Below are 26653 nucleotides of genomic sequence, written 5' to 3'. Positions count from 1 at the left end.
AAACTATTCCGGAGAATAATGTCGCTAAAATCATCAAAATACCGAATATCGGGAGGTACCGTTATATGGGAGATATACAAAGACCTGGACCTGCACGGACTATTTTCTGTCTTAGGCTGTAGTATCCATTATGAACTCCAAATACTAAATTTGAAACATTTTCAGTGAATAATGTCGCTTAAATCACCAAAATACCGAAAATAGGGAGGTACCATTATATGGGGGATATACCAAAACGTGATCCAATATGGCCCATTTTTCAAGACCAAAAGTCCTGCAGACATTATATATCTGAGTACAATTTTATTAACCCACTTTATTTCGAGTGATTTCCACAGACGGACGGATATCGACATAGAAATATATGCTAATCAAGAATATATGTTCTTTGTGGGGTCTAAAATATTTCCAGGTGTTACTAAGTCTTTTGATATTAGTTTTTGTGTTGCTCAGTGTTATTTAAGGTGATTTTGACCGTATTGAAGTTAACCCATTTCGTTCCGAGATTTATTTATTTATTTATTATTATTATTATTTTTTTTTTTTTTTTTTTTGCTTTTGAAAAATTTTGCTTTTTTTGGGGTAACTTTTCTTTGAAAAAGTGCGTTTTTATTGCTTTTACTGCTTATGTAACTTGTTTTTTATATAGAAGAAAGTGCTTTCGAATACGTCTAAGGAAATATTTGAACTCTTAGATTTTCCGTAGAACCTGTAATAAAGTATCCGCCAAATACCTTGTTTTTGTGGTAAGCGTCGGCTTTGTTTCTATAGAAACCAAGTTTTGCCAATATCCTCTTTTTCATTTTCGCAGAGAAGTGGCCCAATTATGCCTCTGGACCAAATTTTCTTGGAAAACATTTTTGTTGTTGTTCGAACTTTGCACCAAACAGTGACTCGTTTTGGGTGCATCGGCTTTTCAATGTATGCATGCTGGTTTTTTGCAACAATTGTGCTTGTGTTCATACGATGCTTCTCTTCTTTCAAATAAGACAGGAGCTAAGATTTACCATTTACGACTTATATTTACGGCACTATTTGAAAAACGTTAGATTTTATTCCTTAAATTTAAAATCGTTGGATTTTATTTCCGACATCATTTTGTATTCATTCTTATATTTCAAAAGCATCATCAGCTGATCTCAGCAATGCATTATATCGCGTCACATCGAGACCTTTTCGTAGTTTTCTGAAGAACATATAGACTGGGTAATCGATGATCAGAAGGAAACCTATTTGGAAAATCAATCGGAAAATATTTCAATTCCAATCTTTTATTACAAATAGCGATTTCTTACCCAGAATGACCAGGGCATCGAGCATGTTTGTAATGGTGCCATCGTGGGTTACATTTCCCTCGAAAATATCTTCAGTACACGAGTAGACTGTCCAACATATCAAAGACAATAGAATAAATGTGTTCGATAGAAACCAGGGCACCATAAGACGAGCATTTTGCTTTTTTGAAGAAAAACAATCAAACACACACACAATTGAAATTGTTCTTTACTTCAGTTTTCTTACCACAGCAATTCCAATTAACATGAGCACTGATGCAACTAACATTACAACGCTAATTGTCAAAATGCCGATTGTTGTGGTCATATCCATTTCAGAGAGTAGACGTAGGAATTTCTCAATGTCTTTTTCAACAACATCACCTAAAAGTAAAAAAATATTATTTAAAAAAAATATTAATTGGATACAAACAGTCGAACACAGCTATAGCGAATTAAGGCGGTCATTACCAACATAACCTGAAAACTGATTCTCATATTCGATATGAAATAGTCTTTTTAGAAAATTGAATTTTCATCAAGACGAATTAGATATGAAATTTGCTCGAAAGCCAGAATTATGCCCCCGCGTTCACTCCATTTTTACAAAAAATCATAAATGAAATGTATAAAATGATTTTATATTATCACATGTTCATATTAAACATTATTGGCTATAAACATGACTTTTTTCAACACCAACCTATTATTCGGTACATTGATTTTCCTTCAACAACTTCATATTTTTGTACCTCTGGTCTGTCCTCGATTATCAATAGATGACGACTCAGCAAAATGCAGCTGACAACACTGACAATCAAATAAAGATATCCCACTAAAATGCTTAGTGTCCTCTGACTTAGACAGCCCATGTTGAATTCGATTTGTCGGTAAAAATAAAAAAAAACTTTTCTTTTTCTATTAAAAAAATAATCCAAATAGAACAGAAAGCTTTCGATTACTAAAATAAACTAAAACCTCAACAAAGGAGAAGAAATTTTCCAAAATCCCACAGCAAATACTAATTATCAAAAAACAAGCGATAAGCTTGCTCGGGCCGAATTAAATGTGCTCTCCACGACGTTTGTATAAATCTTTTCTATTTTTAATTAGTAAATCTTATAAATAAATTAAATTAATGTCTGTTGTTATTCTTACCACTCTAGATCGGCTGGACTAATTTTGACAGACCCTTGGCAGACCCTTAAGAAATCGCACTAAAAAGCGAAAAAATATATATATTTGTTATATTTTGTCACATATTTTATACCCACCACCATATATAGTATGGAGAGTATATTAAGTTCTCCATTCCGTTTGTAACCCAGGGGTGCAAGGTGAGATGAAAAAACTGCAACAAAGACAAAAGCCATCATTTTTACATTTTATTTTTATTTTATTCAATGAAAGCAAAAAATATCGGAAATAGCATCAAATTTAAGAATAAGTTCAGATTTGTTCGAATTGGTCACATTTGGCACGAATTATGGCCTTCAAACGGTCAATGAAACCGACACACGCCCATTCCCGGCGAAGCGCTTTCTTGAGGTGATCGACACTTTGGTATTTTTTAGTGCCAAACTTGCTTTCCAAAATACTATGGACACAATAGTCCAACGGATTGGTATCCGGAGATATTGGTGGCCATTGTGCGCTGGAAATGAAGCGAGGAACCTCATTTTGTAACCATTCTTGGATGGCGCGTTCTGAGTGCGATCCTGTTATCCAAGGTCTGCGGCCAAAATGTTTGCGGGCCCAAGGCTTTAATACACCATCCAGAATATTCTCGCGATAATATTCGGCATTTATTCTGATGCCATGGTCGATTAATACAAGCGGAGAGCGACCATCGGCTGTTATGGCGGCCCACACCATAACCTTGGCCGGCACTTGAGTTCTGGTGGGCAACCGAAGGTGCACATTTTCAGCTGATCTCTTTGGCAAGTAAAGACGATCATTTTGTTTATTTACAAACTGCTGGACAACGAATGTTTTCTCATCGGAGAAAACCAAATTCGTCAGTTCACCACTTATGGCCAAGCGAAGCAACTCTTTAGCTCTTTTGAGTCTAATTTCTGTTCTTTCTGTCCGGATACCAATCCGTTGGACTATTGTGTCTAGAGTATTTTGGAAAGCATGGTTAGCACTAAAAAATACCAAAGTGTCGATCACCTCAAGCAAGCGTTTCGCCGAAAATGAACCAAAATACCACAGACCAACATTCGGGCAGCGTGTGACGGTTTCATTGACCGTTTAAAAATCATAATTCGTGCAAAAAGGTGACCAATTCGAACAAATTTAAACTTAGTCCAAATATTTTTTTTTTTTGCCAAATGGCCAGGCTTAATCCTTCTATTATTGTTTTTATAAAAACAACGTTTGTTTATTAGTGGAGAACGATGGTAATGTTTACCAGGGGGTAAGACAGGGAATACCTAGGTTTCGGAAAGAGCCACCAATCCTCATCAGTTCTTTGATATAAACAAATATTTTTTTTTTCTTTTACTCTTAGATATTTTAAAATTTTTAGGTAGCCAACATCGTCATTTAATGCTGCTTTCTATCGGATTTGTTTTCTACAAAATTAAAGTTGATTTCTTGATATTGAAAAATTTACGCAAAATTCTGATCTTTCTCGAAGGACGGTAAAAAAAAACTAAATTTTTCCAATAAGATTGACTTGGCCTATTATACCTCCCGACTATATTGTAGGGTACACATTAATTCACCACTCTCTGTAACACCAACACACAAACATTTATTTCAATTTCATTAATCTTTCCAAAATTCTAGTTGAATTTCCAAAAAATCTTATCTGTAAACAAAAAAAAATCTTTGTTTCAAATTTTTAAATATTCTCATTTGAATGTTGGCACATTGTATTATTTCATTCACATGTTCGTATCAATTCTCTTCGCAGTCGCTCATGAGTGGGTCTCGCACAAAAAAACATACAGACAAACAAAAGCAAATACACCTGAGCAGTTCAGTTTCGTAAAGTAAAGACATGAATATATTTATTTTATTGATATTTGCATTTGCTTAGCTGAGTGCACGAACGCAGCGATTTCGGCGAAAAGTTTGTTCCGGATATTGAGAAGGTCATGGGTGCGAACAGTTTTTGTTTTTGATGCTTAAAACTTGGTGAAAATGTAGATGAATCAAGACTGTAATCTAAGACCTCAACTATGTGAAAATAATAAGTCTTTGTGGAAAGCTTAGTTAATAGTTTTCTCTAGATGTCCAAACCAAGATTTTCCATTTGACGATCATAATAGAATTTTAGATGGGAGGGTAGATTTATAAGAAACAAGTTAAATAACAGCAAAACGAGTTAAAAGCTTCGAAATGTTTGAAATCTGGTACCTATAGATGAGGTAATAGCAAAATATGTACGGTCACTGACCTAACATTCGATAAGGTGACCTCTAACAAGACAGTATTTTTCAACGCAAATAAAATAGTAGTTTCCTACAATTGGTAGAGTTTATTGATAGAATCTATAAATGCTCTACTGCCGATGATGTATTTGTATTCGAAAGTATATGAATGCGGATTCGAAACTGTGATAAGTGGGTTAAATTGTTCTTTATTTATTGTTCAGTCGCGAAATTGCATCGAAAACTACATAGCCCTATAGAAAATGTACATACTTTTTCTGCTATTTGTATACCTTTATACATTTTCTTGTTATTTTATACCTACCAAAAATTTTTGTCGGAAACCCCATAAAGTATATAAATTTGATATGAGCAACATAAAAGACTTATTCGATGTAACAATATCCGCCAGTTGATATTATGATAGAGGCCACAATCTAGAGTGGGGAAATAACTGACTGACTGATCTGGAATTAAAGCCCAGACGAAACGACAGAAGCGGCAATCTGAAAATTTTGCACGAGGACCTGTCTTGATGCGTGGGTGTGCTATAAGATTGATTTCCAGAAATACGTACTAAAAGGGTTCGAAAAGTACTGGAATGTACTAAAAATTGAATAGTTTCTATTACGAAAGGGAAATGAGCTACAATTCTGAAATGTTGGGATAAGTGTCACGTCATTGATGGAGTGATGTTCAAAAGGTTTCGAATTTAGAGGTTACGAAAAGTTCTAACATAGTACTAAACTTGTGAACGAAAAGAGCTAAAAACTTGAAATTTGATATAAGACTGAAGGTTGGAATGCAAGATTTATAAATGCTATTTAATTTGGTTTCGGGTGAACGAACGAAGCTGGAATTTTGAAATGTTGTATTAGGGTGACTGTTCGTGTTAGGTTTGTGATAAAGATATGGTTTTGGAAATTTGTACTACAAGTGCACGAAAATGGTACAATTTCGTACTGTGTGAACAGATAGTGCTTCAAATCTGAAATTTGGTATTTTTTGGGTGAGATTAAAAAACTGCAACCAACTTCAGACTGCTGTCATTTCTAAACCACTCATCCGACACCTGGTAAAATTATTCCAGTGACAACTCATTATATTGTTTACAAGCATACAAAAGCATTTTGGTGAGAATCTTACAGAAAACAAGTTATTCGTGATGGAATACAAGTGTGATAGTGTGTTTTCTTTATATTTGGCTGGAAAACCAGAAGTGGCTATCGTTAGAGCACTCCAGCATTTAAATGTGAATAAATTTTTGTGTCTCGTACCATCGCACGTTATCGTGATACTGGTAGCATAGCCCGTCGACAAGGAAAGGGACGGAAGAAAACAGCAATATCAGCAGAAATGGTTCGAAAAGAGCGACTTTATCGAAACCCGCGTCGCAGTGGCCGAAAATGGCTCGTAAGGTGAACATATCGCAATATTCGGCAAATATTGAAAAATGAGCTCGGGGTAAAGTCATTGAAATTCCAAAATGTGTATAGAACTTACACCGCATTAGACTCAAAAAAGACTCAAAAGAGCTATAGACTTGCTTCGCTTGGCCGAAAGTGGTGAACGGTCGAATTTTTTCTGAGAAAACATTCGTTATCCAGCAGGTCGTGTTTACATGCCAAAGAGGTCAGCTGAATATGTGCACCTTCGGTTGGCCACCAGAACTCAAGTGTGGTCCGCCATAACAGCCGATGGTCGCTCACCGCTCGTATTAATCGACTGTGGCATCAGAATAAATGCCGAATATTATCGCGAAAATATTCTGGAGGGCGTATTAAAGCCTTGGACACGCAAGCATTTTGGGCGCAGACCTTGGACATTCTAACAGGACTCAGCACTCAGCACGTGCCACCCAAGTATGGTTACAAAATGAGCTTCCTCGCTTCATTTCCAGCGCACAATGACCATCAAAAACGTGTAATATTAGCCGAAATGGGGTGGAATTTGGCAATTACAAGCAAGTTGAGTCTATAAACAAATATTTCAAATTTGGTAAAAATCGGTTCAGATATAGCTATATCTCCCATATATATTTTTGTATGCACTCCATAACAACGATATTCGAGGAAATATATCAAAAACAGCTCAGAAATACTTTTTCCATATTTTATCGAGATCGGTGCAGATTTGGATATAGCTCCCATACACAATTAACTTGGTGCACCAAATGGGTAATACAAGCCCGAATTGAAAAGGCCCAAATGCATTGTCAAATTTAGTAGAAATCGATTCAGAGGAGGATATTCCTCTTATATATTAGTTCCTTTAGATTTTAAACTATAACTATAATCATAGGTATTTTCCACAAATTCCCCATGAAGCTCTGCTGAATATGCAAAGTGGTGTAGGGTATCACCGACCGACATTAAGACTTTCTTTACTGGTCTTTTTAAATTTTGCAAGTTCCTTCCAAATGTTGATCAGTATTGAAGTTTTTTTCCTTAAAATAAACATATTTTTCAGGCCACGGCATCAATGACCTAAAAGACCTCTTTAATGACTCAGCTGAGGGTTATTTTTCCGGATTTTTTCCAGAAGACACTGTGTATTTAAATGCATTGATTAAAAGAAATTTAACTTTTAATGTTTTAAAAAAAATTGTTGTTGCAACCTTATAAAAAGGTTTATTATTATAAACTAGTAATAAAGCAGTAAGTTCGGTCGGGCCGAACTTTGAATACCCTCCACCATTTGGGACCAATGAGGAAATTAAAAAAAAATAAAATACATTAAAAATTCTGTTAAAATCTTAAAAATATCGAATATCGAAAATTGCCGATATATGGTGGTATACGATATTGTGGACATATATAGACAATTCTATTCCAGGGGGTAAAGTACTCACAAAGAACTCCATGTGTAGAATTTCACAATTCCAATTGACAATTCCGTTGAAAAGTGTGGCTAAACTCATGAAAATACCGAATATCGGGGCGTACCGTTATATTTGAGCTATACCAAAACGTGGACCTATACGAACAATGTTTCGCCACATGAGCTAGAACCCATTATGACCTACAAATACCAATTTTTAGACAAATTCGTGGAAAAATGTGGCAAAAATCATCAAAACACCGAATAACGGGAGGAACCGTTATATGGGGGCTATACCAACCCGTGGACCTATATAGATAATTCTCTTCCAGAAAATAAAGTACTCACAATTCCGTTGGAAAATGTGGCTAAAATCATCTAAATGCCGAATATCGGGGGGTACCGTTATATGGGGACTATACGATATCGTAAACCGATATATCCCATCTTCGAACTTGACCTGTCTGCAGACAAAAGACAGATCTGTGCAAAATTTTAGCTTTTTATCTTTATTCATTTTAACTGTAGCGTGATTACAACAGACGGACAGACGTACGGACAAAGAAACTTAGAATTTTGACCTGATCAAGAATATATATACTTTGTTGGGTCTAAAATTATTATTTCGATGAGTTACAAACGGAATGACGAACTTAATATATCATCCATACTATGTATGGTGGAGGGTATAAAAAATTAAAAATAGAAGGAACTTCCCGGCACTATTTTCGTTTTTTCCGATATAAACTTTAAATACGTCGATACACGTATCTTATATTTTTAGCTCTGCTTTCATTATCTGTTCCGATTTTCTGTAATTTTTAAAAAGAAAATTGCATTTTGTGGCTATGTGTAATCATAAAAAACTAGCAAGTTTCGTAAGTTATCTCTAAAATATTCTAGGCGATTGCCACAATTATTTTTAGATCAGTAGGCCTAGATGGTCGAAATCGTGAAGATAACAACAAAAAACCGTCGAATCCAAATATAAACTTCTTGCTACAATGACTAATCAAAAATGTTCTTACATGTGTTTTACATCTGCCCCCAAATATCACCACACGAATTTGAAAAAAATCCAATTAAATACAATTTCCGAATACGTCACTTTCATGATTTTTCCGCAAAAAAAACAAATATTTCGAACTTATGGAGCTAATCCCCGCATTCTAAGATAATTTCAACTCAATGACATTTTGGCCCAGCCGAAATACACACCACCCTCCCCTTAAAAACCAAATAAAAGATAAAACAAAAAAATAATTATACCGAATTAATGACATATTGTCGTAGTCTGTAGCTTTTTTTCGGGTTATTTGTTTGTTTGTTTATTTAGAGATTTCCTCAGCCCACAAGTGTGTGTGTGTGGGGGGTGGTTGGTAGGCGTCTGTGTTGACATAGTTCGCGGTCTGGTTTTCTTCGCATCGAAAGTGAAAATTTTTATCTTTTCAAGAGCCTACATCAAATTCTCGCGCCCTACAACGCGACATCAACTGAAACGAGACAAATTAAATTTGAGCATTTGTCGGAAAGATAATAATGTATCGCTTGTCGCAGCGGCGTTACTCAGTCGATACCGACCCAACGCCCGCCCGTCCAACTCAAAATAAAATGAGTAATTAAATGAAAAAGATGCAAAAACTTAACAACAACAAAACAAACTATTTATGATATGCTGCTGACATCTTCAGCGGATGTCAGCACTGCCGTCGACGTCGCCACCGATGTTGTTGTAGCAGCAATGCTGCCGTTGCTGCTGCCATCATTGCTGCCGGCTAATCATTTGCAATCTGAGTTTGCTCTTCAGTCAATGTTTGCCAGTCGACATTTTCGCGTGACACCCAGAAAACTTAAAAAAGCATTGTTTTAACGCGTGCCGTCGTAGACCAGGAAAGAAACAGAAAAAAAAAAAAACAAAATAACGCAAACAAAATATTTATTTGTGTGTGAATAAAAATTTGCTAATTAAAAATTGCCAAAAGAACGCCCGCACGTCACACCACCCCACCGTTCCACATAAATTTACATTTTCGGTTCGCTGCTTTAGTTAGCACTTCATTATATTTACACTGCAAACAAAAAGTGTGGTGTCATCTTCATTTTGGCTCGTGTTTTTCTCTGCTTCGTGACAATGAGAAAAGTTTTCGGTTTACCTTTGAAAACTGCCGCCATTGTGGTCGGCTCCCTGTCGGTGTTGTTGTTTTTGTATGCCAGCATTCACACCACCTATAATTTGGTGCAATTTATGACACAGGAAAAAGTCACAAATTCGGTGTGGATCATTGACCCGGATACAGGTGAAATAAGTCATCGTACAGTGGCCGATACGAAACTAGATACAAACAGTCCCAAGGCCCAGTGGACGGGATGGATAATGGATACAGATACAGGTGAGAAGTGTTCAGAGAGGATGTTTGTTTATGTTTATTTTGAATTTATCAAAAAGAGCGTGAGAGAAAGGAGGGAGGCAGGCATTGAATAACGGAGGGCATAATTGATAACTACTTTTATACGCATTGTGAGCGCTTTACAGAACCAAACGTATACTGTAAATTAAATGAATCAGATTTTAAGTAAAGAGATGCGAAATCGATTTTCCTGGCAAAAACATCCGATTTTTTCGATTTCTATGCGGGATTCTTGCTTATGCATTTCATACTTCTTTGTTAGAAAGGATGCATCGCTTCCTTTAAATCAACGTTTTAAAAAATTATCGCAGCGCTTAGTCAATTTGAGATATTTTTCGAAAATAAGAAGCCATTTATCAACCAAAATTAATAACACTTTACGTGAGCTTAAGTATACAAATTTCTGTTGTCTGTCCAGAGTCTCACATTACAATTTGATGTACAATATTTTTATACCCTCCACTAAAAAAGGTATGGAGGGTATATTATGTTCGTCATTCCGTTTGTAACTCATCGAAATAATCATTTTAGACCCAACAAAGTATATATATTCTTGATCAGCGTAAAATTCTAAAATTAGCCCTGTCCGTCCGTCTGTCCGTCTGTTGTAATCACGCTACAGTCTAAACGAATTAAGATAGGAAGCAAAATTTTGCACAGATCTCTCTTTTGTCTGCAGGCAGGTCAAGTTCGAAGATGGGCTACATCGGTCCACGATATCGTATAGCCCCCATATAACGGTACCCCCCGATATTCGGTATTTTGATGATTTTACCCACATTTTTCAACGGAATTGTCTGAAAATCCACACAAGGACTTCCTTGTGGGTACTTTATACCTCGGCAGAGAATCTATATCTATAAAAGAGGAAAATGTTTGTACGTTTGTTTGTTTGTTTGTTTGTTTGTTTGTTTGTTTGTTTGTTTGTAATTTATGGACTCGAAAACTGCTGAATAGATTTTCCTCAAAATTTCCATATATACTGCAAAATCGCCTGAAAGTAACATAGGCTATATACATTTTTGAATTTCCACTTGGAACTGGAGATATAGCATCAGAATCGGAGGTACCTCCCAAAAATTTAGATTTTATATGCACATATCTATTGATCGGTTAAAGATACAGTATACAAATTTGGAATGTGTAATGGAATTTGGAACAAAAATAAGTTTGCTAAATTATATTGTAATCGGTTCAGATTTGGATATAGCTCCCATATATATTTTCTACCGATTTCGTTCATTTAATGCCTCAAACACAATATGAATGTTCGATTCCAATGAAATTTGGAATATGTGACGGGATTTGATCCGAAAATAAATTTGTCAAATTATATTGAAATCGGTTCAGATTTGGATATAGCTCCCATATATATTTTCGGCCGATTTCAAGCATTTGATGCACCAAACACGCTATGTATCCCCAATTTCAATGAAATTTGAAACGTGTGATAGATTTTATCTAAAAAAATTTATTTCCCAAATTATATTGAAATCGGTTCAGATTTGGATATAGCTCCCATATATATTTTCGGCCGATTTCATGTATTTGGTGGACCAAATAAGATATGTATGTCCAAATTTAATGAAATTTAAAATAAGTAACGGAATCGGGAGCAAAAATGAATTTTTCAAATTATATTGAAATCGGTTCAGATTTGGATATAGCTCCCATATATATTTTCGACCGATTTCATGTATTTGATGCACCAAACACGCTATGTATCTCTAATTTCAATGAAATTTGGAATCTGTAGGGGAAATTAAAACGAATATACATTTGTCAAATTATAGTAAAATCGGTTCAGATTTGGATATAGCTCTCATATATATTTTCGACCGATTTCATGTATTTTATGCACCATGCACGATATGTATGTTCGATTCCAAAGAAATTTGGAATATGTAACGGGATTTTGATTAGAAAATAAATTAGTCAAATTATATTAAAATCGGTTCAGATTTGGATATAGCTCCCATATATATTTTCCGCCGATTTCACATATTTGATGCACAAAACACGATACGTATTTCCGATTCCAATGAAATTCGGCATGAGTGGCTAAATTTGGTACAAAAATAAATTTGACAAACTATATTCAAATACGCTCAGATTTAATTATAGCTCCCATATATATACTCAGCCGATTTCACATATTTGATGCACCCAAAGCGAGAAAGACGAAATCTGGCACCAGAAAAAATTGCCAAATTTTATTGAAATCAGTTGAGGTTTGGGTATAGCTAACATATGTGTGGTTACAATAATAAATGTGACAAATTAATTGGAAATTAGTTAAGATTTGGATATAGCTCCCATATATATATATTCTCGGCCGATTTCACGTATTTGACGCACCAATTTCAATGAAATATGAAAGGTGTGGCGGAATTTGGTGTAAAAGTAATTTTTTTAAAATTATATTTAAATCGGATCAGATTGGGATATGATTTTAATAAGAACCATTGACCCACAACGCCTTAGGCTAACACTAAAAAACAACACAAAAATTAATTTGAAATACGCTTATTACGGCGAAGTATGTTGCTATCTCGAATTCATTAATTGCAACAGAAATGCCACTCAACTTCAAAAGATTGCAGTTTACTGCACGCTTGGTATTTGCTATGAAATAAATAAATCCGAAGGACAAACCCTTTGTGTATGTATGTCATGATACTGTTTTTCTAATGGTTTTGTATATTTACGCATTAAAGTAGTGCAATATTTTTTTTTTTAATTATAAAATTTGTTTTTTTTTTTAACCAACATATATTCGTAAATAAAATTTTGAATGCATAAAAAATCAAAAGGGGTAGCGAAGCGCACCGGGTTCAGCTAGTTGTCCATATAGGTCCACGATATCGTATAGCCCCCAAGTAACGGTACCCCCTATTTTCGGTATTTTGATGATTTTACCACATTTTTCAACGGAATTGTCTGAAAATCCACACAAGGAGTTCCACAATATCGTATAGCCCCCATATAACGATACCCCCCGATATTCGGTATTTTACTTATTTTACCCACATTTTTCAACGGAATTGTCTGAAAATCCACACAAGGAGTTCCTTGTGGGTACTTTATACCTCGGCAGAGAATTGTCCATATAGGTCCACGATATCGTATAGCCCCCATGTAACGGTACCCCCCGATATTCGGTATTTTGATGATTTTACCCACATTTTTCAAAGGAATTGTCTGAAAATCCACACAAGGAGTTCCTTGCGGGTACTTTATACCTCGGCAGAGAATTATTTATATAGGTCCACAATATCGTATAGCCCCCAAATAACGGTACCCCCCGATGTTCGGTATTTTGATGATTTTACCCACATTTGTGAACGGAATTGTCTGAAAATCCACACAAGGAGTTCCTTGTGGGTACTTTATACCTCGGTAGAGAATTATCTGTATAGGTTCACAATATCGTATAGCCCCCATATAACGGTACCCCCCGATATTCGGTATTTTGATGATTTTACCCACATTTTTCAACGGAATTGTGTGAAAATCCACACAAGGAGTTCCTTGTGGGTACTTTATACCTCGGCAGAGAATTGTCCATATAGGTCCACGATATCGTATAGCCCCCATGTAACGGTACCCCCCGATTTTCGGTATTTTGAAGATTTTACCCACATTTTTGAACGGAATTGTCTGAAAATCCACACTAAGAGTTCCTTGTGGGTACTTTATACCTCGGCAGAGAATTATCTATATAGGTCCACAATATCGTATAGCCCCCATATAACGGTACCCCCCGATATTCGGTATTTTGCTGATTTTACCCACATTTTTCAACGGAATTGTCTGAAAATCCACACAAGGAGTTCCTTGTGGGTACTTTATACCTCGGCAGAGAATTATCTATATAGGTCCACAATATCGTATTGCCCCCATATAACGGTACCCCCCGATATTCGGTATTTTGCTGATTTTACCCACATTTTTCAACGGAATTGTCTGAAAATCCACAAAAGGAGTCCCTTGTGGGCATTTTACCTCCTCAAATGAAGTGTCTATATAGGTCCACGATATCGTATATCCCCCATATAACTGTAACCTCCGATATTCGGTATTTTGATGATGTTAGCCACGCTTTTCAATGGAATTGTCTTAAAATCAACACAAGTAGTTACTTGTGAGTACTTCACCCCCTGAGAGAGGATTGTCTATACAGGTCCACGATATCGTATATCCCCCATATAACGGTACGTCCCGATATTCGGTATGTTTTTAGCCATATTTTTCAACGGAATGGTCCCAAGGGGTTCTTTGTGAGCACTTTACCCACCGACAGAGAATTCTCTATATAGGTTAACGATAACGTATAGCTCCCATTTAACGGTACCCCGCGATATTCGGTATTTTGATGTTTTTAGCCACATTTTCCAATCGTATTGTCTGAAAATCCACACACGGAGTTCCTTGTAAGTACTTTACACGCAGACATAGATTTGTCTTTATAGGTCCACAATATCGTATATCCCCCCATATATCGGCACCTTCCTATATTAGATATTTTAACGATTTTAAAAGAATTTTTATTGGATTTTATTTTTTTGAAAATTTTCTAATTCGTTCCAAATGGTGGAGGGTATTCAAAGTTCGGCCCGGCCGAACTTACTGCTTTTTTACTTGTTATACCTTCTACCGTACTTGGAGGGTATATTAACTTTGGCATTCCGTTTGTAACTCTTTGAAATACTTATGTCAGACCCAACAAAGTATACATATTCTTCATCAGCGTTAAATTCTAAGTCGATTTAGCGATATCCGTCGGTTCGTCGTTCTGTCGTTCTATATAAGGAGGTACCTTCGAATATTTGATGATTTCAGCAGGTCTTTTCATAACTCACACCACACAGTGGTAGGGGTATTAGGGTCTTTGTGCATATGCTTGTAACATGGAGCAGGAAGCGAAGTAGACCCATGGTTACTTTTGAGGATCTTCATAGAAACATTTATGAGTCGATTTATGCATGTCAGTCCGTATGTACCACCGTTTGTCCATGTATTTTTGTGAACAAAATTCAATTCAAATAAAGGTCGCATTTATTATCCGATTGAGATGAAACTTTCTAAACAACGTTTGTTTGGTCTAAAGATAACCCCATTCGAAATTGGTGAGGATCAGTTCAAATTTAGATATAGCTCCCATATACAGGGTTATATACAAAAACTGCTTTAGCTCACGAGCCATTTTTCGGCCACTGCGACGCGGTTTTCAATACAGTCGTTTCTTTATTTTTCGAACCATTTCTGCTGATGTTGCTGTTTTCTTACGTTCACTTCCTTGACGTCGGGCTACGCTAGCAGTATCACCATAACGAACGATGGTACGAGACACAAAATATTTATTCACATTTAAATGCTGGAGTGCTCTAGCGATAGCCACTTGCGGTTTTCCAGCCAAATATAAAGAAAACACACTATCACGCTTGAATTCCATCACGAATAACTTTTTTTCTGGAAAATTCTCAGCAAAATGCTTTTGTACGCTTGTAAACAATATAATGTGCTGTCACTGGAATAATTTTACCGGTTGTCGGACGAGTGGTTTAGAAATGACAGCAGTCTGAAGTTTGTTGTAGTTTTTTCATCTCACCCTGTATTCAACCGATTTCGGGTTAATTGTGCACCACCTGACCAATATCAGTCGAAATGACATGGATTTTGGCACGTCTGACAGAATTCAGTCTAGAAGCAAGTACTTAAACTTGGGAGAAAATCGGTTCAAATATAGCTATAGCTCGCATATAATTAAAGCTTTATCGAGATCAGATTAGGATATAGCTCCCATATATATATTTATCCGATTTTAGTTTTTTTGCACAAAATGGCTAATATCAGCCCAAATGGACAGAATTTTGGCACTTCCGACGGAATTCAGCCCAGAAGTAAGTACTTCAAATGTCAGTGAAAATCGGTTCAGATATAGATAGAGCTCCCATATATATTTGTTTCATCCGATTTGGTGTTAAAGACCCCCACACGCTTAACATACACTCCACAACAATGAGCGTCATATACTGCTCGAAAATACCTCTGCCAAATTTTATCGAGATCGGTTCAGATTTTTATATAGCTTCAACATACATCTTCATCCGATTTTACGGTTATTGCTTGCCATATATGTAATACCAGCCCAAATTGAATAGATTTTTTCATATTCAGCCGAATTTTACCATTTGGTGAAACTCGGTCCGGTATATATATTGCTCCAATATACGTTTCTTAATATAATCCTTATCGAAGTCATATCATGCACTATATAGCAATGTTATTTGGTTCATAGTTGGTATGATCTAATTCACATAAATTCCCAATATAAACTATTTGTTACTGGAGCTCTACTAAATACGCATAGTGGTGTAGGGTATCATACAGTCGGGCACGTCCGACTTTTGACCTTTTTCTACTGGTTTCATTTTGTATTTGACACTTTGACAAACATTTTTGCAGGAAACCGGTACCCTCGTCTTTTCTGTATTTTTGAGACTTTAAACCAACCGATTTTACTGGCATAAATGGAAGTGGACCCAATATTAAATCCCGACCCTCTTAATTTTAAAGGTTTTCTTTACATCATTACACAGGCTGAACTTTACTTGTTTTTTATACCCTCCACCATACTATGGAGGGTATATTAACATTGTGATTCCGTTTGTAACTCTTCGAAATACTCATGTCAGACCCAACAAAGTATATATTCTTGATCAGCGTAAAATTCTAAGTCGATTTAGCGATATCCGTCTGTCTGTCCGCCTGTCTGTTGTAATCACGCTATCTTTCGAACGAATTGAGATACAAGGTTAAAATTTTGCACACAGGTTTATTTTTACAGTTGGCAGGTTAAGTTCGTAAATGGGCCAAGTAGGTCCACGTTTTCATATAGCCCCCATATAACGGTACCTTCCGAAATTCGGTATTTTGATGATTTTAGCGACATTATTCACCGGAATTGTTTCAAATTTGGTATTATGAGTTCGAAATGGATACTACAGCCTAAGACAGAAAATTGTCTGTGCAGGTCCACGTCTTCGTATAGCCCCCATATAACGGTACCTCCCGATATTCGGTATTTCGATGATTTTAGCGACATTATTCACCGGAATTGTTTCAAATTTGGTATTTGAAGTTCGCAACGGATACTACAGCCTAAAACAAAAAATTGTCTGTGCAGATCCACGTCTTCGTATAGCCCCCATATAACTGTACCTCCTTATATTCGGTATTTTGACGAGTTTAGGTACAATACTCACCGAAATTGCTTGAAATGTCGTATTTGAAGTTCGTAATGGATGCTACAGAATATGTCAAAAAAATTTCTACGCAGGTTCAGGTCTTCGCACAGCTCCGATATAACGGTACCTCCCTATATTCTATATTTTGATGATTTTATCTACATTATTCACCATTTATTTCAAGTTCCGAAATAAATGGTGAATAATGTAGTAAAATTTCACCAAAGTTTTTTCAGGATTTTATTTCCAAATTCGTTCCAAATGGTGGAGGGTATTCACAGTTCGGCCCGGCCGAACTTACTGCTTTTTAACTTCTTATTTTTGGATATTTTGGCTCATAATTTTTTAAGAGCTACAAAAATATTCTTTATTGTCTACACGCCGACAGTGATCCATATAGCAAAACTCATAATTTCATCTCTCTTCCTTTACTATATACCATATTTAGTACCATTTAGTACTTTTCCTATACGTTACAGTACGCATTTCCAAATGCAACTCCTTGACTAAACTCCGTACACTCGTAGTAATCCCAATACTAAAATGTACAATTCATGCACCATATACCAAATTTAGTACCATTTAGTACTTTTCGTACGCTATATACAACGCTTTTCCAATTTCAAATCCTTCTTATTATCTAGAAGATGCACACTCATATTGATCCCGATCCCAAAAGACACAATTCCAATTGTTTGCCTATATTATATATCAAATTCAGTACCATGTAGAAATTTTCATACGCTCTATAATACAAGTGAACTAATACCTGACTTTCCGTACAAAAATACTCACCTTTCTAACTATGATAAAATATTTTGTACGGCCCATTTACCCAAATGCGTAAGGTCCATATCTTCAAGCCAACCAAAAAATTAATTTTCCCATTATTTTCGACAAACAAAAAAGGCAAGAGTAACATAATGCTGAAATTATTAAACTTTGAAATTTTGTGCTCTCTACGTATTTTGGTATTTTTGGAGACATTCAAAGTTCGGCCGATCTTACTGCTTTTTAATTTTTTTATGCCATAACGTTTTAATTTGATATTCGGTATTTCAATATCTTAATATGTGTCCAACGTTTTCAAATAGTCCCTATTAAAAGGCACCGCCCAATGTAAGATATTATATGGTATATTGAAAAGCGGGATTATTTTGACTGTCCTTTTCGCCACTCAGGAATAAACAAAACATTTTCAAGAGTTTTAAATGTTTTCTATTATTTCAGCCCCATTTTATATTCTCTACGCCTGTCTGAGTTGGGCATCACTAATAGCATCAATATTTCTAATTGTTGGCGGAATGAGAGTAAGTATTTTTCCATAATACGTTTTTTTAATATATTTTAAAAAAATAATAAAATTTTTATTTAATTTCGTATTTATTAGTATAACAACAAATTGCTACTGCCATGGCTTGTAATGGGCGTTGTCACACTGATTGCCCTAAGTCTGTGTCTTATCTACACCGTCTATTTGTTCATTATCTACAGTCTGAACGGTTGGTGCGTCGAGGCATCAATGATCATTGTGCTGGTTGCAACAATTCTAATATTGGGTAAGTGTGCCTTGAATAATAAAATATAAAAACAAATTATAAAAAAAAAAACCATTCAGTTAGTCATAAACTTATTTGATTTCAATAAAAACGTGCACACATTTTTATTAATAGAGTATTGCATTTGAAATAATGTGTACAGGGTGAGATAAAAAAAACTGCAACAAGGTGAAACGCCATCATTTTAACATTTTTTTTAAATTTCATTGAATGAAAGCAAAAGATGCAGGAAATAGGATCAAATTTTAGAATAAGTTTAGATTTGTTCGAATTGGTCACCTTTGGCACGAATTATGATCTTCAAACGACCAATGAAACCGTCACATGCTGCCCGAATGTTGCTCTGCGGTATTTTGGTTAATTTTCGGCGAAACGCTTTCTTGAGGTGATCGAAACTTTGATATTTTTTAATGCCAACCTTGCTTTCCGAAATACTCCAAACACAATATTCCAACGGGTTGGTATGCGGAGATTTTGGCGGCGCTGTAAATGAAGCGAGAAACCTCATTTTGTAACCATGGGTGGCGCGTGCAGAGTCCTGTTCAAGAGAATGTCCAAGGTCAGCGGCCAAAATGTTTGCGTTCCCAAGGCTTTAATACACCCTCCAGAATATCTTTGCGATAATATTCGACATTTATTCTGATGCCACGGTCGATTAATAGGAGCGAAGAGCGACCATCGGCTGTTATGGCGGCCCCACCATCACCATGGCCGGCGCTTGAGTTCTGGTGGCCAACCGAAGGTGCACATTTTCAGCTGACCTCTTTGGCAAGTAAACACGATCATTTTGTTTGTTTACAAACTGCTGGACAACGAATATTTTCTCATCGGAGAAAACCAAATTCGGCAGTTTACCTCTCACGGCCGAACGAAGCAACTCTTTAGCTCTTTTGTGTCTATATTCTTTCTGTTGCACTTTTTGGAATTCCAATGGCTTTACCCCGTGCTCATTTTTCAATATTTGCCGAATGGAATATTGCGATATGTTCAGCTCACGGCAAATGCGACGCGGGTTTCGATCAAGTCGCTTTATTACTTTTCGAACCATTTCTGTTGATGTTGCTGTTTTCCTTCGCCCACTTTCTTGACGTCGGGCTACGCTACCAGTATCACGTTAACGATAGCCACTTGTGGTTTTCCAGCCAAATATAAAGAAATCACACTATCAGGCTTGAATTGCATCATGAATAACTTTTTTTCTGAAAATATCTCACCAAAATGCTTTTGTATGCTTGTAAACAATATAATGAGCTATCACTGGAATAATTTTAACAGCTGTCGGACGAGTGGCTTAAAAATGACGGCAGTCTGTGGTTAGTTGCAGTTTTTGCATCTCATCCTGTATATGGCTTTAGAGTAGTGACAATTTTGGAACTGTACCCAATTCTGAATTGATTTTCAACAAATTTGACGGATGCTTTTGCACCTCTAGTACCAAATACCATTGCCGTATAGTGCCTGATTATCTTAAAAAATATTTATTGGAGCAATATACATACTGAACTGAGTTTCGCCTAATGGAAAAATTCGGTGGAATATGAAAAAATGTAATTTTTTAATTTAAATTTAAGTCCCTCATACGTAATATGCACTCCGCTACAATTATATTTGGTTATTTGGAACTAGAGGTACAAAAACCGCCGTCAAATTCGTTGAAAATCAATTCAGAGCTGGATATAGTTCCCAAATTGTGACTACTCTAAAACCATGATACGCATTCAAATAAGGTTCATAGATGGTATGATCTTCTTAAAATAAACTCCCAATATAAATTCTTTTGTTACATGAGCTCTACTAAATATGCATAGACTTTTCCCTACTGGGTTTTATGCTTTATTCTATGTTTCTGATTCAGATTGAAATGTTTATTATCCCATTTTAAAAGCTACAGAATCACCACTCATATCATCCACCGAAAACGGGTATCACGTATTTCTCTGATTGAAAACTAATTTCCAAATTGTATTCTCCCAGTTGACAAACCTAATTGAGTGATTTGTTGGTTGGCTGATGAGTAAAGAATAGAACAAATAAATTTTGTTTGCACAAAAAAAATTCAATATGAGCAACACTTTCAATTCAGAACAAATGTGTCATCCATCAAATCTCCCCCAGATGTTCCGTTTTCAATTTTCTGCCACAACAATTATTTTTGGCAACAATTCAAATGAAATCAAAAAAAAAAAAAAAAAAAAAAAACTTGTGTTTGAGAAACTGTATACCAAACAAATAAACCCCACAATTGTCACAATAAAATAGGTTGATGACCATTAACAGACCTTGACACACAATTTCCATCACTTCGGAGCGATGACTGACTATATGAGCGATCATATTTGTCACATAAAATTAAAAAAGTTCCGTTTTAAATGATCAAAGCTATTAGGGGAGAGATAGTTTCTATGGCGTGGGGCCACAATCCGTTTATGCAATTAAGTAGTTAATATTTCAAATGTTTTGAATGCTCAGTTACATTACAATATCGAAATGGATACTTTAGGCTGAAAGGTTAAAAATGTTCACATTTTTTTGGAATTGAAAGCAAAACAGTAAAGAATGTCGTAAAGTCGGGCGGGGCCGACTTTATGATACCCTACACCACTTTGCTAATTTAGTTGAGCTCCACATAACAATTAAAAGTGTTTATGGGAGAATTCAATCATACACCCTATGATTATAATTATAATTTAAAATTCAAAGGACTAAATATGCCAAAGCATTTGTATCTTTTAAATTCGGACTTGTATTGCCCATTTGGTGCACAATTAATTTGAAATCGGATAAAGATATATATGGGAGGTATATCCAAATCTGAACCGATCTCGATAAAATTTAGCAAAGATCTTCCCAAATATTGTTGTTACAGAGTGCATATTACGGCTGCGGAGGACAAAAATAACAAATCGGATGAACAATATATATGTGGGAGCTATAGCTATATCTGAACCGATTTCGATCAATATTATTATTATACTTATTTTCAGGCCTAATTTGGTTGTATGTGCAAAGTTCCATACTATTCAGGCTGATATTACACGTTTGGTGCACAATAAAAGGCAAATCGGACGAAGATATATATGGGAGCTATATCTAAATTTTTACCGATTATCTCCAATTTCAATAGGGTTCGTCCTTGGGCCAAACAAATGTTGTTTGCAAAATTTCATCTCAATCGGATAATAAATGCGACCTGCATTTTGTTCACAAGTGTACATGGACAGACGGACGGACGGACAGATGGACTGACATGCATAAATCAACTCAGAAAGTGATTCTATGCAGATGATCAAAAGGAACTATGGGTCTATCTCGTTTCCTTTTGCCTGTTACAAACAAATGCACAAAGACATAATACCCTGACCACCTTGTGGTGTAGGGTATTAAAATCAATTGCTGTTTGTTGGTAACGGAATCAGTTGAAAACGGCTGGACCGATTTGCATAATTTTTTGTACAAACGTTCGTCATATTCCGAGTTAGGTTTTTAAAGAAAAAAATGTTGACCACGCCTCCTTTTACGCCCACTATTACGATTTATCTAAAATCTTTATATTTGCCAAAATAGTTAAGATATCGGTTTGAGAATTATTACAAGAGATGCTGTTGGCTTTCCATCCAACCCTAAGTACTTATTTAGGGGCTGAGGAACGCGCCTACTTTTAAATCTATCTCTCTATATGTAAAAGGAAGTTGTGTTAGTTACTACTCTTATAACATAAAGGCCGTCGGTCTGATTTTAACGATTTAGACAAATTCGGAATTGCCTCTTGGCAGAAAAGAATAAAATCCCAAAAAAAAAAAAAACGCGTTAAAATGTGAAATTTGAACATTTTCATTTTGACTTTTAAAATGTACAATAGTAATGTTTTATATGCATATTTTTTTCCATTTTGATGTGTAGGTTTTTTGGGTAGTATAAAGCCACAACGGATAAAACTGTTATTTATAGATTTTATGTATTTATTCGTAATACCCAATAAATACATAAAATCTATAAATAACACTTTTAGCTGTTGTCGCTTAATATTAAAATTCTAAAATCGGGAAAAATCGACAATTTTTCAATGGCATCGAATTTCAAAATATAGTACATTCTACCGACAAATTTCGTAAGGACCTTTAAAAATTTGCCGCAAAAAATCAGCGATCCAGTTGAAGATTCTTTTTTCTATATTGAAATGAAAATTTTTTATTGTTTTGAATTCTGAATGAATAATATTAAAAATGAAATGAGGGCGCAATACGATGTTAAATGCTTTCTACTCCAGGACCTACATCGTGCTTCAGCTGGAAGATGCGAACACATTTAAACAAACAAAAATTACCGAAAAACGTTATGGGGTTCATTTCAAAAAGTGGACCTGCTTCTTTCATATGACAATAAATTGTCAAATGAGAACACAAAATGCAAAATGCATTGGGACTGCAATCAGTTAAATACCGACTATAAAGGACGCAAAATAAAAATTCTTCCTAAACATTCAAGATACCTTTGGCAGGTCATGATATGGGTCATAACCCCCGATAACGGAACAACCCGATTTCAATTATATTTTACATTTCAACCATATTAATTTTAGATTATATTGATAATTTAAGAAAAAACTATCTTGGCAAAAAATGATCACGTTTGCTATCACCATCATATGATTTAAGGTATTTTCGGGGTCTTGGGTCTTATTTGACATCTTTGTTTCTAAGAAAACCTCTTCTTATAAAATTTTTATTTTTCGGAAAAGGACGCATCTTAGTCTTGAGGCTACCTGGGGTAGAAAATCATCTTACAGATAATTATCCACATAGGTATTTATTTAAGTATAGTCCCCACATTAGTATACCCCCAAGTCCACTTTCCCAACCAATGTGTGGTCAGAAAAGAAAATTTGGTATTCTATTGAATTTGTAACCACCAAGAGAATATTGGTTGGGAAGGTAGATTTGGGATGTAGGTCTGTATGAAATAAACTCCGAAATGTCAATCTGGGACTCATTCAGTCGGAAATTGTGGCAGAAACATGAAAAAAATAAGAACTTTATTGGATCTCCACCGCACAATTTAAATGACAAACAATTAATGCCCATCTTACGGTAATCGGAGCAATGAATGCTTTTTACAATACCAAAAATTGAGCTAAATTTTCTCATTGGTGCTATTAAAGATTTTCTTTATCATATAGATATTTAACACTCAAATTAAAGCCTATTGCTGAAAAATAAGATCAGGCTATTCAAAATATCTAAAACCGAGGGTAATTATAATTTTTGCCATGAATATTAATTTATATTTAGTCATGGAGTCATTACTCATAATCAAGTCATTACTAATAATCAAAATTGGAGTAATTATAATGGCGTCATTACTTATAATCAAAATTGTGCCGCCTACATAAGTCAGATCTGTGATTTATTATGTTTTAAAGACTAAAAGTACGGGCCGGCAACGCGGACCGGGCCAACTAGTATATATATATAAATGTTAATTTCTTTAATTACATTAATGAAAATATTATTTTTTTACAGCTTTGAAAATCTACATATGGCGTGGCGTACAACTTTTCTACATGGAACTCATGGACGGCAACGAAAGGCGCAAAATGTTACCCACCACTGTCCCGTTGTACTCTCAAGACGAGTTTTTCTATTGAAGCAATTTGTTAAATCATACAAAGACTGGCCATATGATTTTCTAGTTCCCCTTGAAGGTGTAATTTGAAGATATCCGATCCGATTTTCTCATTTAATCACCATATTGGAATGTCGAGTGGCAAACATTTAACGTTTGACGTTATTCAAATTATAAACTGTTTTATGTTTTATGAATTAGTATTAAAAAAATTTAGATTAATTAGTTTAGTGCAATAAAAAATAAAGAGAAACATTTGAATATAAAAATTCATAACGACAACAAGAGACCCTCCACCGATGCCTTCCTTTATCATCATCAACAGCGGACGCCCACGAGATCGTGTCATTGTCAAAATATTTTAATAGCCAAGAGTGACAGCTATAAAGAAATATATGTGAAATAAATGGAAATGAATATATTCATGTTTCGCGTTAAATGTGCAGTTTGCAGATAATTATTTAAGTGTGCGTTCATTGGGGTGGATCGAATTAAGCCGAATAATATGGAAGAAAATGGAGCACAACTGTAATTTATGTAACTCTCTACTTTATAAGGCAATGAGAAATGAAATGGAATAGTTAACGACCATTGTTGAAGGGCTGAAAATTTGTCTATTTTATACCCTCCTCCGAGGAAGGGTGACATACTTATTTGTCATTCCGTTCCTTAATATTCATCAGAGAAACCATAAAATATATATATTCATGATCAGCATAAAATTCTAAGTCAATATGTCTGCTGAAATCAAGATACAGTCATATCAATTGACGTAGAACTTTAAAATTTGACGGAATTATTTGTGTTGTGTCTAGAATGGTTGGAAATAAAAATTCCATTGGTGCCACAAATAAAAACCAGTAAAGAATGTCTTAAAGTCGGGCGGGGCCCGACGCTATTATTATAATTATAATTTAAAGTTCTAAGGACTAAATATGCCGAAGCATTTGTATCTTTTAAATTCGGACTTGTATTGTCCATTTGGTGCACAATTAATTTGAAATCGGATAAAAATATATATATGGGAGCTATTTCCAAATCGGAACCGATCTCGATAAAATTTGGCAAAGATATTTCTGAGCTGTATTTGATATATTTCCCTGAATATCGTTGTTACGGAGTGCATATTACGGCTGTGGGTAACAAATATGACAAATCATGCCAAATTTCATCCAATTTGGGTAAATCGAAGGTAAATCAAAGGTAAATCGGACGAAGTTATATATGGGAGCTACATCCAAATCTGAACCGATCCCGATTAAATTTAGCAAATGTATTTCTGAGCTGCATTTGATACATTTCCCCAAATATTGTTTTTACAGAGTACATATTACGGCTGCGGAGGACAAAAATAACAAATCGGATGAACAATATATATGTGGGAACTATAGTTATATGTGAACCGATTTCGATCAAGTTTGGCATACTTCTTATCAGGTCCAATCTGATCGTACATGCAAAATTTTGACCGATTATCTCCAATTTCAATAGGGTTCGTCCTTGGGCCAAACAAATCATTTGTGCAAATTTGTGCAAATGCGAACTATACTTTGTTTACAAAAATACATGGACAGACGAACGAACGGACATGCATAAATCGACTCTGAATGTGATTCTATTTGGTAGTAGGCATTCATTTTGTGGAGTGCATATTACATTGATAAACAAAGTAAAACGCCATAATTTTTAATTTTTTTCTTAAATGTTGTTGAATGAAAGCAAACAAGTAAAAAAACATTAAGTTCTACCGGGCCGAACTTTTAATACCCTCCACCTTAGGGTAATGTAAACACAAGAAGCAATTATGATCCACGAATACCAATTTTTAAACATAATTGTGGGAAAATTTGGCAAAAATCATCAAAATACCGAATATCGGGAGGTACCGCTATAGAGGGCAATATAAAAGTGAGGAGCTACATACAATATTTCGCCAACGGAGCTAGAACTCATTATGACTAACAAATGCCCATTTTTAGAAAAATCCATGAAAAAATCTGGCAAAAATCATCAAATACCGAATATCGGGAGGTACCGTTATATGGGGGCTATACCAAAGCGTGGACCTATACATACAATGTTTCGCCGCACGAACTAGGACTCATTATGACCTACAAATACCAATTTTCAGACAAATCCGTGAAAAAGTGTGGCAAAAATCATCAAAATACCGACTATCGGGATGTGGGGACTATACCAAAACGTGGACCGATATATCTCATTTTCAATACCAACCATCCTAGACACAATCCAAATTATTCTGCTTAATTTTGACGCTCTACGTCAAATAATGTGGGCTGTATCGTGATTTCAACAGACAGACAGACATCGTTAAACCGT

General features: G+C 35.4%; 2 protein-coding genes across 2 annotated transcripts; one reads left to right on the top strand and one right to left on the bottom strand.

The window, feature by feature from the left end:
• Nucleotides 1–693: 693 nt before the first annotated feature.
• On the bottom strand, nt 694–2241 carry LOC131801645 (uncharacterized). The gene is made up of 4 exons (XM_059120527.1): nt 1978–2241; nt 1522–1658; nt 1296–1455; nt 694–1229 (listed from the first exon to the last, which is right to left on the bottom strand). The coding sequence occupies exons 1-4, from the start codon at nt 2144–2146 to the stop codon at nt 1111–1113; spliced, it is 585 nt and encodes a 194-aa protein (XP_058976510.1). The 5' UTR covers nt 2147–2241; the 3' UTR covers nt 694–1110.
• A 6872-nt stretch (nt 2242–9113) lies between these two features.
• Nucleotides 9114–24734, top strand: LOC131800520 (uncharacterized). The gene is made up of 4 exons (XM_059120526.1): nt 9114–9864; nt 18363–18442; nt 18523–18691; nt 24211–24734. The coding sequence occupies exons 1-4, from the start codon at nt 9606–9608 to the stop codon at nt 24333–24335; spliced, it is 633 nt and encodes a 210-aa protein (XP_058976509.1). The 5' UTR covers nt 9114–9605; the 3' UTR covers nt 24336–24734.
• The last annotated feature ends 1919 nt before the right edge of the window (nt 24735–26653 follow it).

This window comes from Musca domestica, unplaced genomic scaffold (assembly GCF_030504385.1).
Source record: "Musca domestica strain aabys unplaced genomic scaffold, Musca_domestica.polishedcontigs.V.1.1 17, whole genome shotgun sequence".
Taxonomy (NCBI): Eukaryota; Metazoa; Arthropoda; class Insecta; order Diptera; family Muscidae; genus Musca; species Musca domestica.
The sequence above is the reverse complement of the archived record's forward strand: the minus strand, read 5'-3'. Positions and strand labels throughout refer to the sequence as shown.